This window comes from Microtus pennsylvanicus, chromosome X, assembly GCF_037038515.1.
Source record: "Microtus pennsylvanicus isolate mMicPen1 chromosome X, mMicPen1.hap1, whole genome shotgun sequence".
NCBI classification, from domain to species: Eukaryota; Metazoa; Chordata; class Mammalia; order Rodentia; family Cricetidae; genus Microtus; species Microtus pennsylvanicus.
This window is the reverse complement of record NC_134601.1, coordinates 101,451,571-101,471,751: the sequence shown is the minus strand read 5'-3', so window position 1 is coordinate 101,471,751 and position 20,181 is coordinate 101,451,571. Positions and strand designations below refer to the sequence as shown.

Genomic DNA, 20,181 nt, shown 5'->3' with positions numbered 1-20,181 from the left:
CAACAGAAACGTTTCTTAAGGATCCAGTGTAGCCAGGCATCGTAATGCACACCTTTAATGCTAGCGCTCAGGAGAAAAAAGCAGGCGGCTCTCTGTGTGTTCGGGGCCAGCGTGGTCTACGAAGTGAATTTTCAGACAGTGAGAACTATGTGAGAGACCCCATTTCATTAAAAAAAAATAATTCAGTAGGTTAAGTTTGGATTTTATGTTTTTCTGCCCCATCCCTTTAATTTTCTACTGATGAAGGGGTGGAAGAGTGAGGTGAATACGTTCTCATGTGATAATTATTTTTTTTCTTTCATTTTCTAAAAGGAAAACTCCAAGCCCACACACTAATTATCTGCGATGAGGTCATTTGCACCTAGGTCATTTATTTAGGCAACAAGTTTTCTTGCCAGAGGATTTTTAAGGGGATGCTGGCAAGAGGACGTGTGGCTTCCAGGTTCCCGGGTCTACCTTCAACTCCTTTCGGTCTTTGTTCATATCCTTCTTAGTTTCTTTTCGTGCTCTCTTTTTCTAGTCTGTTTTGAAAGCGCTCACAGTCCCTGGCTGTCCAGGTTCCCAGGTCCTTAGGTGGGGGCGGAGCCCTGCGCGGCCCCGCCCCGTCTGAGCACAGCTCCCCCCCCCCCACCTCCCCTCCCCGTCCGGCCCGCCCGCCAGCCCGCCAGCCAGCCGGGCTCCTCCGCAGTGCTTTCGGCTGCGATCCTGGGCGGCGGCGCTCGACTTTTGGGGAGCCCGGCGGCTTGGGCAAGCTTACTCCTCCACGCTAAGCTCCCGCCCCTGTCTGTCTGTGAAACCCTTACAACCATGAGGGAACATCTCAAAGGGTAAGTGGTTCGTGCCCCCCGACCCCCTCCTGTCCCCTCAATTCGTGCACTTGTGGCACGAGCTGCTGCCAGGAGAAGGCAAAACTTGGACCAGAGGCGGTGGTGGCTGGTATAGGCTAGACCCAGACATCGGGGCAGCTCTCCCACCCGACTTGGGAGCCTCTGCAGGTGCGTCCCCCAGGCTTCCACCCCGGCGCCAGTGCTCGCTACTCAGCTCCTTCCTGGCTGCTGGGACAGGCTCGGAGAACTAAAGCGGATTTCTCCCTTTGCCCAGAGAGGGACAGACCGCTCCTCCCGTGGGGATCGGGCTCCGGGAGCTTTTTGCTCCTTTCCGGAGCTGCCGGTGTGGACATGAACTAGGCGGGCTGTTCCCCCAAATCGCCTTTGGACCTGGCAGGAGGAAGGGGCGCTCGCGGTTCTACCTTGCATTGCACTGCTAAGTGCCAAAAGGTCAACTTTCTGCCTGATTTCTTCCGAGGATTCCAACTGACATTTCCCTCGCTGTGTTTTCTCTTGTGCTTATTCCATGTTTCAGGACTTGGAGAAATAAAGAAAACAAGAACAATTAAAGCCTAGAAAGTCAAGGTATTGACCGAGAGAAGAGAGAGGCTTGAGGGGGTTGGCGTTTTTATTTAATTACTATTATAATTATTTGTTTATTTCTTGGACTTCTGTTGAGGTTCAGAGTGGAGTCATTTCATGGCGACTTTTCTGCTTCTCCAGGGTGTCTATAAGCAAAGTTTGTCATTCTTAATCTTATCACAATGGAAAGGACAAGACAATGCTTATCTCAATTAATTTGAAGTTAAGTTTGCAACTGAAATTGAAGGGGTTTAATTGTCTAAGGGAGCGCAGTGTTATTATAAACTGATTTAATATCAAAGAAAAATCCATCTTCTGGTTTAAGTAACAAACTAGTCTTTAAGTGAAATCTACATTCTTTTTTTTTCTATACCAATATGCTCTTCCTCGTCCCTGAGCTTACTCCCCCTGTCTGTCCTTGTCACCCCATCATCTTTTTTTGCTTAGATATTTTTATTTCCTTGTCCTAAACCTTCTAGAGAGGATACCCTTGCTTCTAAAGAAGCGAGAGGAGCAAATGAGACAACTCAGTTATATGAAAGGTTACTGACCCTTGAGCACCGTGGAATTGTTTTCCGTTGTCATTGTTTGATCTTGTGCTGGCCACGACCCTGAAGTGAAATTACCTTGGCCAACATTGAGGGTGGGTGGGAGGTAAACCCTGAAAAGCAAATAGAACTGGGAGGACAAGTAACAGCTGGAACAGCCACCAAGGCCATCATCTTTGCCCTGAGTTGAACCAAACAGAATAAAATGTTAAATATCTCTGAGAACAAGAAATGGGAACCAGAATAGTATGTCTGATGCTCAGATTGACGCATAGCCACTGAAGTCCCTTCCCCACAGTAGCAGAAACTTCTAAATATATTTCCCATCCCACCCTACCCTGCCAGTATTCCAGCCACTAGCCAAGTTCAACAATTCAACATACAAATGCCAAGGTTCCTCTAGAAAGAGGCTGGTCTCCAGATTAAAGGGGGAAGCTCTCTCTCTCTCTCTCTCTCTCTCTCTCTCTCTCTCTCTCTCTCTCTCTCCCTCCCTCCCTCTCTCCCTAGCTCTCCCTCGGTGTGTGTGTGTGTGTGTGTATGTGTGTCAGTGTGCTCTAGATTATATATGAAGCCAACCCTAATCCTCCTCAAAACACAAGAGAAGGCTACTTTTTTTTTTACAATGGTGCATAGTGATTGTTCATCCCTGGGAAATAGTGGAAAGAATATAGAATATTTTCAGTACCAAATAACAGTGGTTGCAAAAGAAATCTTACTTTAATTAGGTGACTGCCATTTCCTCAGTGAATGCCTTAGATATTTGTTACTTTTATGTGTCTAATGTTTGTTTTTAAGAAACTATAAAAGCAATTCCAGTAAGTCTGATTATTTTAGCACTGACAGCAGTCACAGCTCCAAGGCAGTTGTAATAACCTTGTACACTACTTGAAACTAAACAAGGTGAAAGAAGATGTAAATTCTTCGGTAGGAAATTAGGTCAGCCCTATGCTTAGTAGAGTAATGCTTTCATTTCTGATTATTGACAAGTAGGTGTTGCTAGGATCTTTTGTCATAGCCAGTGATTTAGTATTTTAATTTTGATCACAGCGTCAAATAAAAGGAAACGAGAGATTCTTTGTGGTTTGTACACGTAGGCTGGGGGTTGGCAGGTCGGGGATTGCTCAGAGAGGTGTAGCTGACGCGTAGGTTTGGAATCTGTGGGGCCCAAATCAATAGCAGGTTTCAAAGATTTCAGAAAGGTTTGCAGGGTTGTGGGTGTCGTCAGTGTCAGTGTTAATGTCCAGAAAGACTTGTGGTCTATATTGAACACCCTTGTTCTCAGGAAGGCTGAACAAAGATGTACTCAATAACTTGGGAGCAGGTTTCAGAATATCCTCTTTTGTTGGAGATGGTATATATATGGGCAGTGTTTTCCTGATGTGTAAAGAGAAGGCCATATTTTACTATATATCTGTATATTCCAGGTAAATGTGAGTTACTCATCTTGAAGAAGGTGAGAATTTTCTGTTGTTTTTCTTTAAAGACAGTCGCAGAGTAACAAACTGTAAAATTCAAACTGATTACCTCTACCTCCCCCCAAATTAGTGTGTCCTTCAAGACAGAGTATAGACCTGAGCGAGGCAAATGTGTGCTTACTGTTGTCTTTCTGTCTTTTGAGGGAAGAGGTTTACGGTGTCCCTATAGGGCTTTTTACCCCAGATACAAAATTCTCACATGGACGGAAGTGAATATTTGGTTCTTCTCCCTCAATTTGATGTTTATTCAGCAACGTTGCTGAACATATTAGTGTTAAATGTTGACGTGATTATCTTTCTGGTTTTGAGGACTGATCGTACCTCTTATTCCTCTTTCCTCCACATTTCCTTCTCTCAGTACTGCCTTGCAGTTGAAGTGAAGCTAAGACTGCACAGGTGAAATCTAAATCTGTTTTTCTAGTTACTTTGTGTTGTTGAAAAGGGAAGGTTTGTTTGTTGAAGGGGGGCAGATTAAAAGGTTGATTTGGGGAGTTATTTGAGGAGTTCGGTTCGCTATTTTATTCCGGTACTCTGGAATCTCAGGTAGGTGGGAGAATAGTATCTACGGGAGAAATCAGGAAGGGTGGGATGGGGCCAGCGGTGTCTACCGTCTTCTCTCAAAGGGAATTCCAATTTTGTTGAGCACTGATGCAGTAAAATATAATTTCTAACACCCTTTTCATAATTTTTAGCCTGCCCTATGACTGTCATTAAAAGACGAGACATGTAGGTGTGTTGATAACACGAGCTTGCTCCCTGTCTTGTTTGGTTTATTCGTCCGGACATGGAGCATGGAGGATAGATACATAAGCTCCCGTTAGCACTCTCTCTCTTTGGAGTTCTGCTGGAAGCTCTGCACAGTTCTCATTATTTTAAGAACTCCATTTACTCCAAGTTTATTTCATTGCCCTGTTTTTCTTATGTGAAATCAGTTTCTGATGGTTGCTTTTCAGAGTGGTGGTGTGTCCGTGCCTGGTCAGGTTTATCAGCTTAGCCAGACAGTTTCCTGCAGGTCCATTAAAGATGTCATAGCCGACCCAATGTCCTGGAAATGGGACATTGTTATTGCACCGTGTGTCTAGTAAGGTTCATCTGTGTGGACATTTCCATCTTTCCCCTTTTCCTCTCACTAGTGCTCACATCTCTATGGGCTTTGGAAGGGGAAGAAGCTGGAATTCAGGATGGAGCCCTTGTCTATGGAATTGGGAGACACAGTCACTTTTGAGCTACAAATCACTCGAGAACAAGCAACACTTTTTCCATCAAGCTGCAAGCTGCAGCCTCCTTGTGCTGTGCATATAAAGTACCAGTCCCGCCCACTCCTTCTCGACATCATAAACCAGCGTGGTCATGGGCTTTCCCAAACCTTCCTAAAGTGTCTTCCGCCTCCCTTGCTCTTTTTACTCCCCACGACTTCCATGTCACTCTGTTACATGCCCTCAGCGGATAGCCCTGATTGACACACTTCACATGTGAATTTTCTCCGCAGAACAGGGAAACAAAAATGGACACACTTGGAAGGCAGTGAGAGCCATTCACAAGTGAACATTTTCTTGCGAATTGATTCTAGTAGCCTTCACAGCTCAATGACTGAACTGTAAATCGCAGAGGGAGGATGTTCTTTGAAGTTGTGCTGTTTGGGCAATCTCCATATGTCTTTAAGATATTTATGATTATATTTATCAAACTACTTGAAGTGTTTCTCGTTTTGGCTTCTTTTTAAGCAAATATAGTTTCTGCTCTCTGGGAAGGATCATTTTTAAGCTTCCACATCTTCTATTGTAAAGAATGGTAACTCGGGGACCACATGGTAGCAAATTGCCTGTATTCAGATGTGCCGGTTCTCAATGTCAGTTAAGCCTCTGCCTCTTTGCCAGGTGAGTCCACTTGCCTCAAATTACACCACGTCTGCGCTGGAAAGCCCAAAGTTCAAAATCTCTACTGAGTTCATTTGACATTATTGCTTCCCCAAGCTCCTCCTTTTGTATGAGGGGCCTCTGTCCTTTCTGGTCCCCTTGACATGCCCAGATTTAAGCCCTTTCTTTCCTTTCTGGTCCCCACATTTCCCATTAAAAGATTATAAAGAGGCTCGGCATATGAATGCTGAAATAATTGTTCCAGGCTGCATTTTAGTCTATCAGAGTTTACCATGTAATCTCTGAAAACAGGAAATACAATCCTCTGGTGATTCATGTAGATGGGCCAAAGTAAGGTAAAGTATATGTAGTTATCTCTCCTGGGTTTGTTCATGTAATTGAAAGAGAAACAAAGGTGTTTTGTTCCTTTTGTGGCAGGAGCTCATAGCAGGCAACCACACTTTAAGAAATGGAGAAGTGTGAATGCTTCATTGAGGTCTAAGTAGATCTAGGAGGAAGCGAGGTGCTCTGCGGAGTGCTGAGTCTAAAGGCATTTAAAAAGTAATGGAAAGGAGGGAGAATGATGGGATGGATATATTAGCTTGGTGCTGGATATGCCTTAAGGTGAAATGGAATACAGTTGTCACCGATATGAGCTCTGACCATGGAAAAGAAAGAGTACTGGAACGAGGGCCAAGGAAACAAAGAAGAAATCAGGTGATTTGTACTGATGGAACTGACGGAGCTGAGTGACATTGTCATTTTCCTTTCTGTGTGTGTTCACGGTTGGAGAAATGAGGCAGTCCTGACCTATTATATAACAAGGTCAATGTCAAATTTGTCAAAAACAGTAGTGCATTCAATGTGCGGGTGTGAAAAAGAAACAGATTCTAGAGCTAATCATGTTAGTATTGCTCTTTCGCTTCGAAAACAAAGAAGCCTTTCTGCACGCAAGATGATCTGAAGTACTCTGCAAGTCCTTGGAAGTAGCAATGTGACATAGAACCGTTTGTCTTCCTTTCGCTCTTGCACATTGTAGATTCTAAAGTCTCTCTTTATATTTTCTGTTTTAGCCACGAGACCCAAACCACTTGTTGGGACCATCCCAAAATGACGGAGCTCTACCAGTCTTTAGGTAAGGATGCGGGGTGGGGGGGCACGTTTCCTTCAGGTTAAATGGCAGTTTACTTTAAGGGTACTGTGTAGCATGCAAGGTGTTTGTTGTGTAAACATATCAGGAGATTGCTTCGGGGTTAAGCAGCTGCATCTTTCTAGTCGCAGCTGGCTAGCAGACACTCTCATCTTCAAAAATAACTTTCCAGTATCACTGATTCTTTCAAATTCAGTAGACCTAAAGGTCAATAGTACTTTTGTTTGCAGCCTAGGAGAATGGAAAAGCGCTTGCAATTTGGGGCATTTTTACCATCAAGAAAACTGTTTCAACTTACTTCTGTCGATTTCTTCCTTGTGAAACAGCAGTGATAGCTTTTGCTCAGGTACAGATGTTATGTAAAGTGGTTTCTGCCCCCTTTCCAGGGCTCACAATGCCTACAGCTTCTCAGGTCATCGCTGTGATCTTTTCAATGATTTCTCTATGTTGGTTTATTGGATTTTTATTTGAAAGTCTGACAGGTTCTAAATTTATGAATTTAAACCTTCATACTTTGTATTTTTAAAAGATTTTTTCATGACTATTTATTTTGCATGTGTGAGCATTTTGCCTGAATGGATCTCTGTGCAGCTTGTGTGTGCATGCTACCTGAAGAGCACAGAAAAGCATGTCTGATCCTCTGGAACTGGAGTTACAGACATTTGGGAGCCATCAAGTTGGGTGCTGGGAATCCAAACAGGGTCCTCTGAAATGTCACCCAGTGCTCTTAAATGTTGAGCCATCTCTTCAGCCTGATATACAGCATATATCAATATAGAAATGATGCCCCTCTCGAGTACTTGATTGTTTATTCTTTCTGTTTGACTTTGTAGGGATTAATCTAAAACTGAATTCTCTGATGTGGCTGGATTTTTAGTTATTATGTTGTTTGACTTAAGAAACATGCATTCTTTACTTTCAGGTCTGCTTTTACTTGAAATTATAAGCTAGTAATGCTGAAGACTTAAGTTAATGTGGTCACTGGGTATGGCGATTAGTGCACAAATTTAATCCCAGCACTCGAGAGGCAGAAGCTGGCAGGTGTCTGTGAGTTGGAGGCCAGCCTGGTCTACACAGTTCTTTCCAGGCCAGTGAAGGCTACACAGTGAAACCCCTTGTCTTAGTAAACAAAGCAAGGAAACAAAACACCTACAAAAAGCAAAATGAAGTTAATGTGATAACCCCCCCGGGAATCAGAGCTTTCATATGCTTTTTTACATATAAATTGTGTCTATGAATGTAGAGCTTGTAGTGGGGGTCGGATAGAAATCCCCCCTATGAAATGTCTGCCGTGCTTCTCACTGGATGATGAATTGCAGCTCTAGAAGCATTAAGAAATAAATGAGATATCATCAACCACAGAACAACCTTTCAAAAAGCATTTTGCTGGGCTTGATAAAACACACATTTCAAGAACTCTCTAAGGGACAGAGTCTCTAACACACTCTAAGGCAGGCAGATCTCTGTGGAATAAAAGCCAGTCTGGTCTACATAGTGAGATTCAGGCCATCCAGAACTACTTAGTGTCTTATCTCAAAATAAATTATATATATATATATATATATATATATATATATATGATCAGAATTTCTTCCAAGAAGTCTGGAAAATGCAAATAAAAAACAACAGAAGAACCAAATATCAGCCGTTATTCTACTAGCCAGAAATATCCAAAACATTTAAAGTAATATTATGTCATTTCAGTGTAGTTATGTGTATAAATTTAAAGTAAATAAATAAAATTAAGATCAGTTCATCTTTAAGCACTACATTTTCAGGCCCATAATGATTTCAAATTATTATGTTGGATTGTTTGTGCCACATGTAGAGAACTTGGATGTCACATCACGTGTAATTTAGAGGGCCCACATACAACTCTACTTGAGTTACCATGAACTTTAGTTGTAATATTATAATTAAAAATCAATTATAGAATTAACATATTAATTATAGAATAATTATAAACACATATATTAAAATATAAATATATATAAATATAGAATTAACATATTTAATAGTTTGTGGATAAACTTTTAAAAAAACAAGTAATTTATTAATTGCTCCTTAGAATTAACTAGTATTTACTAAGCTAGCTTTAAAAAGTTAAAAACAAGTTTATTGGACTGGACTTGTAGTTTAGTAGTAGACTATATTCATATTATCTGTGAAGCCTTTGGTTGGATCCCCACTACCCCACACACATATAAACACACTTCTGTATTTTTCTGTGAATGATTCAGTATTAAAAACCTTTTTATGTTAAAATAGCATATGGTAGCCATATTTACATTTGATTACATATTCTTTTCTATCACTTTTATTCTGTAATGAGATATTACAAACATGGTTGACTAATATAGATATAAATATAGATATTTATGTATTTATGTGACTAATATAGATAAAATATAATAAAATATATACATTTTATATTAATGTTTTCTCAGTAGCTTGAACAGTTAATAAATCCATACTTCATATTTAGTATTACTTTTGACCTTGGGCTAATTATTCCACTTTGGAAGGCAACGCCATTTTATACTTGCAGGTGATTTTGCAGTTTATGCATTGTAAAGTTTCTCTTTTATTAAATCAACTTTATTGAGGCGTGATTTGCATATAATTTAGAATGCAGCTCTATAACTCTGTATTCAATTCTAAACGCCTGTGAAATTGTTTTCTTTCGAGCCTAATAACAAACATCTTACTAATGAACTAAGTGTTGATATTTGTTTTTCAGCTTTTAGAGTTAGTACTTTCAAGACTTTTCTTTCACAGTAAACCATCTCTTTATCTGAATGATTATGCATCAAATAATATCTTCCATTTATTGTGGGCCTACACATCTATATCATACTCACATGACACACCAGCAGTTTACCTGCATGGCAGATGGTAGTAACATTCAACATTTCTTAAAATGTTGAATTCAGGCTCAGAGGCGGAGTCATCAGGAGTGCACAAACATTTGGGACTGTATTAGCAATTGATCAAGGTGTTATGTTAGTGAATTCCCTGATCTCATGCTATTATTCTCTTAGTAAAGTATGGCCATATTGATTAGTGCATACCTCTTATAAATACATACACATTTTCAGTTGTACATAAGAACAGATTACATGGGCTGGAGAGATGGCTCAGTGGTTAAGAGCATTGCCTGCTCTTCCAAAGTTCCTGAGTTCAATTCCCGGCAACCACATGGTGGCTCACAACCATCTGTAATGAGGTCTGGTGCCCTCTACTGGCCTGCAGACATACACACAGACAGAATATTGTATACATAATAAATAAATAAATAAATATTTAAAAAAAAAAGAACAGATTACATGAATAAAACTTTTTGAACGAATCATGGTGTTTCTGAAAATGATAAGATATATTCCTAGACATCAGGTATTCCTTTTACCCATGGAATGATCAATTTCGATGGTTTTGCCTTCGGCACTGGCGGTGTGTTATATACTTAATGCCAACATTGCCCCTCCCCTTCTCACAGATTATAATGTCTGTCTTATTGGCTTATATTTTTCCTTCTTCAAGAGCTATCCCTCTAGTTCTCAGTTATTGCTTTGACCTCGATAGAATCCGTCAAAGTCTCCAGATGTAGTCCGTCCTGAGAGGACAAGTGCTTGTGTAGACTTCTGTGCCACATGTTTTAGACCACTTCTAGCCTTCCCTCCCAAGCAAGCCTGAACTACACGTCTGTGGTGACATCGTGAAAATGCCAAAACTGTCTTTACGCTTCTGTACCCTAATTCTAAACATCTTACCGTGGTTCTCCATACACATGCAGTGTTACATGTCCCCCAATACACCCACTTTTAAGGAAGTTTCCATTTTCTCATTATTCAGCATCCCAAGAAGGTTCAACATACATCCGTGTACCGTGTATCGCCATTAAAACACTTCAGTTATTTCCCCTTCTTCAGACCTAAGCAGCATGATATCAGAAATGAAAAACCTTTGTAAGGACTGGAAATGAGCACATGAGCATTAAGTGATGACAGGTAAAATGTTACTCGAGATATGAGTGTTAGACACCGCTAGTCAATAGTTACTAGGGATTTTCTGTTTAAGTCTTTCCTCCCGTTTTTCTACAATGAACATATATTATTTAGACAGTTAGCTAAAACTGTTTCATCATTGATGACTCCATCTCATTCTTTAGTGTCCCTCTAGCTACAATTCCATACGCAATGAAAATCCATAATAGAAAAGCAGAAGCAACTATTCATATATACATACATGTGCACACATGTTCAACATATATACACACAACCTGTAGAAACACCACACATACTAACATATAGGTAACTTTGGTTTGGATAGTCTGATTCTTGCAGGATTAGTCAAGTAAATAAGCTCAAGAGGATTGTCTCATATATTTTTAGGCTCTAAACATATCCATCCAATCACACACAAAAAAGCCAGCTTAAACATTTTAACAATAACAGGATGCAGCTCAGCAATAAAGTAATTACTTACCTAGCGTACCTGAGGAGATGTATTCCATCCTGAGTACACGCATGTACGCATGCTTTAGCACCCCCACACACGCCCATGCGCACACACACACACACACACACACACACACTCACTCACTCACACACGCATGCATGCACGCACAAAGAAAACTAAAAAACAAAAATCAGTGTTAGAGAACATAAGACCAGCATGATTTGGGAGGTATTGGAGATTTTGTCAAGGACCTTGTAATTACTAGGTAATTTTTCTACCATTGAATTATAGCCCTATCCCTCCCAGTACTAATTTTCTTTAATTTAAAAGAAACGTAAGAAGATTAATTTTATTTTACTCTTAATAAATAGAAAATGGCCGTTTTTGACATGGGCTTTCATTAAATGCTAGAAATATGGATATTTCCTCTCTTTTTAGGCTATACATAGAGACTCAAATTTCCTAGTCACAAGGGAAAATATTGTCAGACTCCCATACATTCAAAATAGTTATAATATGTAGTACATAAAAGGCTGGACAGATCACTCAGCAATTAAGAATGGTGGTTGCTCTGGCTGAGGACCTAGGTTCACTGCTCAGTACCCATAAAGCAGCTTAATGTCTTCTATTACTCCACTTCCAGGACTCCTATACCCTCTACTGGCTTCTAAGGGCACTGCAGACATGTGGTAGACATACACAGAGGCAAAACATTCTTTTTTAAAAAATTTTATTGCTTTATAAATAATACCATTTAAAATTTCCACTTTCTCCCCTCCTCCCATTTCCCTCCCTCCCCCTCCAGTCCCAAGAGAGGGCAGGGTACTCTGCCCTGTGGGAAGTCCAAGGCCTTCCCGCCTCCATCCAAGCTTAGGAAGGTGTGCATCCAAACAGACTAGGATCCTAAAAAGCCAGTACATGCAGTGGAGGCAAATCCCAGTGCCATTATCATTGGCTTCTCAGTCAGCCCCCATTGTCAGCCACATTCAGAGAGTCCAGTTTAATCCCATGCTCATTCAGTCCTGGTCCAGTTGGATTTGGTGAGCTCCCATTAGTTCAAGCACACTGTCTCAGTGGGTGGATCAACCCCTCATGATCCTGACTTCTTTGCTCATATTCTCCCTCCTTCTGCTCTTCAACTGGACCTTAGGAGCTCAGTCCAGTGCTTCCATATGGGTCTCTGTCTCTATCTCCATCTGTCACCGGATGAAGGTTCTATGGTGATATTCAAGATAGTCATCAGTCTGACTATGGGACAAGACCAGTTCAGGCACCCTCTCCTCCACTGCCCAAGGACCTAGCTGGGGACATCCCCGTGGACTCCTGTGAACCTCTCTAGAGCCAAGTCTCTTGTCAACCCTAAAATGGAGGCAAAACATTCTTACTAATAAAATAAAAATAATCTTTAAAAAGGTAATAATTTGTTGGGTGGTAGTGGCACATGCCTTTAATCCCAGGACTCAGGAGGCAGAGGCAGGTGAATCTCTGTGAGTTTGAGGTCAGCCTGGTTCCAGGACAGGCTCCAAAACTACAGAGAGAAACCCTGTCTCAGAAAAGCAAAAAAAAAAAAAGCAAAAAAAAAGAAAAGAAAAAAAGAAAAAGTAATAATTTAAATGTTCGCATTAACTGAGACATAGGAGTTTGGAATTTCAGAAATTTTTTATACAACTATTTTGTAAAAATACTATCTTGTATTTTCACTAGGAAGAAATAAGTAAAAATAACTTGACATTAGTTTTTTCTGTTTTTTTTTTTTAGCATTTCTCTATGATTATCCATGTTAATAATAGACTAATAGTGGAAAATAGTAGTGGTGCTATTGAAATATAAAATAACAAAGAATCTCAAATCAAATCTGCTTCATTTTAGAGACAGTATATTCATCATGATTTCTTATAGTTGTATACTTCATCCCTGAAGTGGATTTCATGTTTCTATCAGCATTTTTACAAATGGGATGGAATGATTTCTATAAAGCTCTGTGTGACTCCCAAAGACATTTACAAATCAGGTGTTCATTAGTAATATATATATATATATATATATATATATATATATATATATATATTCTGCAGTTTCTTGTAAAATATTAATATATCATTTGTGTATGCACACACATATGCAGTGCAATGAAATGATTAAAAATTCTCCTTTTCTCAAAGTTGACATTTCACTTGATAAATTTATCACCGAAATTTTAAGGAAGTATTTCAAAAGCTCCCACTTCCTGCATGCTACATGTCACATCAGAATACTTTAGCAGTCCAGTTGTGGTGCACACCTTTAATCCCAGGGCTCTGGAGGCAGATGCAGATGGATTCCTGAGTTAAAGGCCAGCCTGGCCTTCAGAGCACGTTCCAGGAGAGATGGAACTACACAAAGAAACCCTGTTTCAAGAAACCAACAAAGTCTGTCTTAGTCTACCTTTTTTGTGGTGCTTTAATTATGAATACAATACAATCTTTACGTGGTACCCCATAGTTTCCTCCCAAATTATAACATGAGATTTTTGCATTAATGATACTATCAACTCCACAGAATAATAAAATAATAGTAGTATACTCAGCGGGCACAGATAAAAATATGGTAATAGGCATAGAGAATCAGTAAGCTTCAGAAGTCAAGCGATTATTTCCACTTTTTAATGATGTTGGCAAACTACATGATTTGATAAGAGTTTCCAGTTTTTCCTCCTTCATTGCTGATGTGTAACCAAGAGTATGTTTTCCTCAAATTCTTGAAGTTCTAGAAGGGTCTAGCGTTTCTTATCTGTTGCTTAGGTTTGGGAACCCATGTTCCAGCATGATATTCACTTGAATGTTAAAAAATTTGTCAAATTTTGAAAATTAGAGTTATGAATGGCTTAGGTTTTTTTTTTATCCTTATCTTTATGCCCATTACTGTCAAGAAGCTTCAAGCGTTAAAATAAGGGCTTAGATTTTGGGTGTGATGGCTCTGGTGTTGGTGTGATTCTCTAGCGGTTTCCTAATGAAAAGAATTAGTTAAATTCTAGTTAAGGTGAAAAGGCTAAAAATACTGTTATTAGTAAGTAAGTGATGGCAACGTGAGGGCATAGCTTAATGCTTGACCACATGCTTAGTGACCATAGGCTTCCAGCGCTGCAAAGACTTACACCTGCAAGGATAGACTTAGGAACACTGCCTAAAGCTTCTTGCTCCTCTTTCTTCCATTTGCTCAAGAGGAAGAAATATCGTACATGTTTGCCCATTGTCCATGTTTTGATAGGCGTCTGCATTCCATTAAGTATTCCCTCCGGAGGATGTGCTTAGACTAGAAATGGCAGGATTCTGAATGGCCGTATTCCTTTTGCAGTGGGCGTGTGTCCTAATGCTTTTCTCCGCATATTTTGTAACGTAAACTGTCTTTTATCAAGGCCCTATAAACACTTAGGTTTCCTTGCCTCTGTTCTCACCTTTAGTTTTGCTACAGCTCCAACGGGTCAAAACAGAGAGGAAGTGCAGATCTTGATTTCATCTGGCCTATGACCATGAACTGTTCTTTTACTTTGCCTTGGTCTAAGTTTCCCATACATTCTGTTGGACAGGTATCTAAGTATTTGCTTTTTCTCCTAACTCCTGCCTAGAATGAGGCTTGATCTTGTGATTACTATTGTCCTGTCCCACCCCCAATGATTTTGTCATCACCAGCTTAGAAGAGACGAATAAAAAGATAATTAGATTTGTGTAGCACTACTTAGTGTATAAGGAGTTTTCAGAAATAAACATGTTTCACCCTTATACAGCTGTGAATTTAATAACCTGGGTTTTCTATCACCCTCGATTGCAGATCTCGTGTCTTATTGGCTCCTTGAGCGTACTCCCTGCTTTTGATTTGAAAAATAATGTTATCTTGTCGGAGAATAGGGTAACTATTTCTTTTTTCCATTTGGACTTGGGCAAGCAGAGACTCAAGATGATGTGAGTGACATATTCATAATGACATATGGCTCGAAGATAAGTAATCAAGTCCTGAAGACATATTTTATGGCTTCTAGTTCACTGTTCTCAAAGGACTATCCATTACGCCTAGCTTGATTTATAAAACTGCTTTATCAGCATAATTAAGCTATGGAATCCCAAATGACACTCTTTATTCCATAGCTGACACAGTTAGCACAGGAGATTTACTCCGATTTGCAAAACAGGATATCCACAATATTAAGATGGTTTTCTTTCACCTCTGCTATCCTGCTTAGAAAAGAAAAACAAAAAATTTACCAGCCCCTTCAACATTGATTGGGAACAATTGATTTTTTCCATTTGCAAAATAGAAATGTAACTTCCAAATCAAAATGTATGGCATTTTAATGGACAATTTTATTAGGGCAGTTTTTCTTGCTCATATGACTTGATTTAAAGCTTCTAATTGAGGAGCCTACATAAACATAGTTCTGATTTGCATTTCCCAAAGCCTGTATCCCAAGGAAAGTCAGAAAGAATTGTTTCTTAGGCAGTGACTGCTTTACAACTTAAAAGAGCTGCCAAATTGGAATTTAGTTGATCCAAGTAAGAGGAGCATTAAGGTTCCACCTGCAACTGGGAGGAAAATGCTAGATGTGAACAATTTTATGTAGCTGCTTTTGCAAAAGATTCGTTTTTTTTTCCTGCACACGGAAAAAAGGGCATTTAAGAACGTGTCTGCTCCTTTTATTCGGGCGTTTCCAATATTTCCTTCTTTCTTTCTTTCTTTCTTTCTTTTTTTTTTTTTTTTTGAACGAACAACTCTGATTACCTTTATGTCTCTTGGGAGCTGCAATTTTGCAGAAAAGAGTTTCAGAACAGTCAGAAGACTCACATAAAATAGATAGTGAGTTTTAAAGTCCATCCTCTCTCTGGTAGTAATGAAGTGACCTAAAAATACTCGGAAGGAGTCTTATAGCACAGGGAATGAATCATTAGCTTATTTATGAATTGGTTATGGCCTGTGACAGTGTTTCTGAATTTGCCATTCCACCGTCTTGACTTGCATAACTCCACAGAAGTCCTTGTGCCCCCTAACAAAGTGAAGCTTATGTAACTTGAAAAAATGTTATATATGCCTGTGTGCTTGTATGCTTATCTGGGTGGGTGCATGCACTTTTATATATTTATTTATTTATGTGTACTGCATTAATGTTGATGCAAAGACCATCAACTCTATAGTTGGCCTTTCTGGTCCTCGGAGGAGCAGTGCTTTTCAAACTTAGAGTGCTCAGCTGCAATTCTGTTTGTCCTTTGAAAACAATTCTTAAATTACGTTTTATTTATTTGTGTATCTGTGTTTGGGTATCTGTGGTGCAAGCCAAGCACATTTTGTAGAAATCAGTTGTCTCCTACAGCATGTGAGTACCAGGGATCAAACAGAGGTCATCAGGCGTGGAGTCAAGGGTCTTTAGCTGCTGAGCCATCTCTCCAGCCCGTATTTGTTCTCGTCAACATGCAGTATAGCATAGTTCTTGTAGGTAGTTCTCCTATACTTACAACCAAGCACTCGTATAACTCACTGCCCAAGTTTATTCTTACTTAGCCTGGTCTGATACCCAGTTCTATGAGATGAGCCTGTTGAGTTTGTATGTCATGCAGTGAAAACTTAAAATAAAAGTTGCATAATGCACTTAATTTCTATATATGGGAAGAGCTGCATTTTGAGTAGCAATATTCTAGAGCATTTAAGTTTGAGCAGTATAAACATAGACTTAGATCATGTGACCTTGGGGCGGGACAGAGTAGTTAACCAAACAAGAATACCTGATAAAATGTTACTGATGAGTTTCCATGTTTTGCCAATTAAGTCAAGTTCAGACAATGGAACTTGGCACTTGCAACCCTCCTTAGCAATTATTTTAGATTAGGAAATATATACACTATCCTTTAATGGGACGAGGCCCAAGGATTAATTGTTGGGAACCCCACTGCTTAGTTTAGTGCCTCTTCTATCCATTAGAATTAAACTTGATTTGGCATATCTAAATTTTCAGTTTGTTTTTAATCTACTGCAGAAACTGTTATATGTATATTATGTTTAGATTTAGACAGAATGTTTTATAGCAGCAGAATAGTTGATTTACTTTGAATCTAGAGAGATGTATATTTAAATTCTAGTTCTTCCAAAAGGTTTATGTAGCTAAAGAAGCCACTAATAATTTTGAAATTCAATTTCTGGATTCATACTTTAGGAAAAATTACTGAGATTAAAGACAATATACACATAATAATAAAATGTCTGATGTAGGCACTGTTCAAGAAGTTATAATTGCTATTAATGATGACAGCATTTAGCATTTAGAACAGATAAAAATTCATAGTAGAACCTTTATCTGAAGCCAAATGTCCTCTTCAATATTTTAGGTATGTTTGTATAGCTTTATAACTCTTTGTTCCTATCTTTATATTTATGGTCTTAAAAGTTTAAGTCAGGCATAGTAACTCACATCCGTAACCCTAGAACTTGGGTGTGTTGAGGCAAGAGGATTTTGATCTGTATAGGAGCACTATGTCTAAACACCATCTCCTAAAGCCTGAGACATAGCTTAAATGCCTGTTAGTTAACTGATGGTGCTAGCTTTAGAGGGAGATCGTAGACAGAGGAGTGGCTATAGAGACAGAAAGGGGTAAGATCAAAAGATGCCTTGTAGGCTTTTGACGCTAGATAAGTTTTTGACTTGGAAGGTATCCACTCAAGATCAAGGAAAATCACTCTAGTTATTTTTAACCAAGAGATTTTACTGGGAGGAATTGCTGACTTAAGGATGGTAAAGCTAAGAAGCCATAGGGACATCGTGAAGCTAGAGGGACAATGGCAAGAGGTGACATAGTCAGAACTCTGATATCAGGACCCTTTATCTGGATCCAGGACTATTGGAGAAGCTTATGCCAGGAAGCTAGAGCCTGGAGAAAGAGAGAGAGCTACTGACTTGTTTTGGTACAGCTAGAAAAGGAAAAATAAATTGACTAGCCTCTATCTCCTCTAGCCCTTGTGCCCATGATTCCTATTAGGAAGTTACCTCGAAGCCAACGTCTCTTGTTGAAAAGGAGAGCAGGGAAAAGCTAGGGGGTATATGTGAAAACCAGCACACAAATGACTGAAGTGTAAGAGACCTTCATGTATGGTGATGGAGTCCATCATCTATGTCAATACATAGAGAACGAGAAAATAAAAAAAAAAAGCTTTCGTAGGACTTTTTGAGCTTGATTTGACTTAGATAAGGTACTATAGAAAGGCATCCTGGGTTCAAAGGAAACTGACCTAACGAAAGAAAAGAGGAGGGTAGCAATTAAAAACAAACAAAACAAAACCCCAAACTGGTCCACAGCAAAGCTCAGACACGAATGATGATCATTCATGCATTTGGTTACAGTGCTTGCCTTACTTACTGGTTTTTATGCCCAAGACTCTCCCTACTAAATGATGAACTTCTTTAAGATGGAAAGACTTGCTCATCGTTGTCACCCATGCCTGATGCATAGCAGCCTCTGAATAAGTAAGTGTTCTCTTTGAATTAGCAAAGGAAAAAAAATTTTGCTACAGAAGAACACATATACTACTCAAAGGTGATAGAAAAATATAGATGATGGTTTCCTAACACTAATTATTGAACTGGAAAGATAGGAGAATCTTTTCAGAATAAAGGAAAAGCCTTCTAGTAATAAAGAATCTAATAAGTAATAAATTTTATGGGCAATTTGATATCTTTGAAAAACCTAGTGTTTTACTATTCTGAAAATGATTTTGTCCAATAACAATAACTAATTTATAATTAAGGAAAGAGAGGACCCTGGGAAAATGTGTTCATATGGGTTTATAGTTTAAATGCTAAAGAAAAGGAATGCTGTACATAATTTGATACACTCTTAGCATCATTTATTCATAGGTTCTTTGCTTCAGTAAATGTTTAAGAGTGTGCCATGCATTGTGAATCCTAAGATCTGGGGCAACAGGCTAAAAATTTTAAGGAAAAACAGACATTCTGGGGGTTTTGAAATTTTATCTGATTCTATTTTTCTCAAACTTTCAAATTCATATCTTTCCAGAAATGTTAGAAGATGCAGTCACATGTGAAAAGCAAAGAAAAACACCTCAGATCTTAGCACTAGAAATAGCTATGATTTCCATCTTAAAGCGTTGCTTCAAGTCTTTTTCTCCTGTACATTTTTATATAGTTGTTTTTGTTTGTTCCATTGTTGCCTAACTTTTTCAATCATCAAGAGTTGCTTTATCTTATTTTCTTAAAGCATGCATTTATTCATGTGTATGCATATGCCACAGTGTACATATGAAGCTCAGAGAACCAATTATGGGACTCGGTCCCCTCCTTTCATCGTGTGAGTCTGAAGGAGAGAGCTCGGTGTAGTCAGGCTTGATGACAAGTGCAATCACCCCCATCTTGCTAACCTCGTTTATCTGTGTCCCTCTGTCTTTCTGTCTCTTTCCTTTTTCTTTTTGAGATAGGTCTCACTGTGTAGTGTTTGTTAGCTGACTTGGAAGTTGCTGTGTAGACCAAGCTGTCTTTGAACTCACAAAGATATGCCTGTCTCTGCCTTCTAGGTGCTAGGATTAATGGACTGCATCTTTCCTCTCCTCTCCTCTCCTCTCCTCTCCTCTCCTCTCCTCTCCTCTCCTCTCCTCTCCTCTCCTCTCCTCTCCTCTCCTCTCCTCTCCTCTCCTCTCCTCTCCTCCCCTCCCCTCCCCTCCCCTCCCTTCCCCTCCCCACCTCCCCTCCCCTCTTTGCTTCCTTTTCTCCTTCCTTCCTTCCTTTTTTCCTTCCTTCCTTCCTTCCTTCCTTCCTTCCTTCCTTCCTTCCTTCTCCTCCTCCTCTTCTTCTCCTCCTTCTTCTCCTTCATCTCCTTCTCCTTCCTCTACTTCTTTTTGAGACAGGGGTTCTCTACATAGCCCTGGCTGGTCTGGAACTTGCTTTGCAGACCAGGCTGGTCTTGAACTCAGAAATCTACCCACCTCTGCTAGGATTAAAGGAATGCACCACCACAGGCAAACTGCTGTATCTTAAGAATAATTTGGGATGCTATTTTTCCATGTTGCTTAGTATCGGTTCTGTCATTTTTTGTAGAAAATATTGCCCACATTTTCAAAATTAATTTCTGACAAAGAAAACTTAAATTTCTGTTGTTTTGTGGGGATAAATCTTTAAGATTCTGGAGGCTTTTTAAAAACAGGCTTCTAAGAAGAAAGCCAAGTAAAGTGTTGTGATGCCTTCTGTCTCCAGGCTTCTTATGTGTAAGTGATGGTACAGAAGATAGACAGGATGCTGAAAATAATCTGTTATCAGAA

General features: G+C 39.5%; 1 protein-coding gene across 13 annotated transcripts in view; it reads left to right on the top strand.

Annotated features, from left to right (window-relative positions):
• Dmd (dystrophin) overlaps nucleotides 1-20,181 on the top strand; it is a 2,313,977-nt gene that overhangs the window by 2,167,820 nt on the left and 125,976 nt on the right. For 9 of the 13 annotated variants that reach the window (XM_075957213.1, XM_075957212.1, XM_075957218.1 and 6 more), the window contains one exon: nucleotides 6,362-6,423. In XM_075957213.1, coding sequence (XP_075813328.1) covers nucleotides 6,362-6,423 — 62 coding nt within the window. Of the gene's footprint in view, nucleotides 1-648; nucleotides 828-6,361; nucleotides 6,424-20,181 lie in introns of those variants that run through there. The other 4 variants (XM_075957222.1, XM_075957224.1, XM_075957221.1 and 1 more) reach the window with 1 other exon arrangement.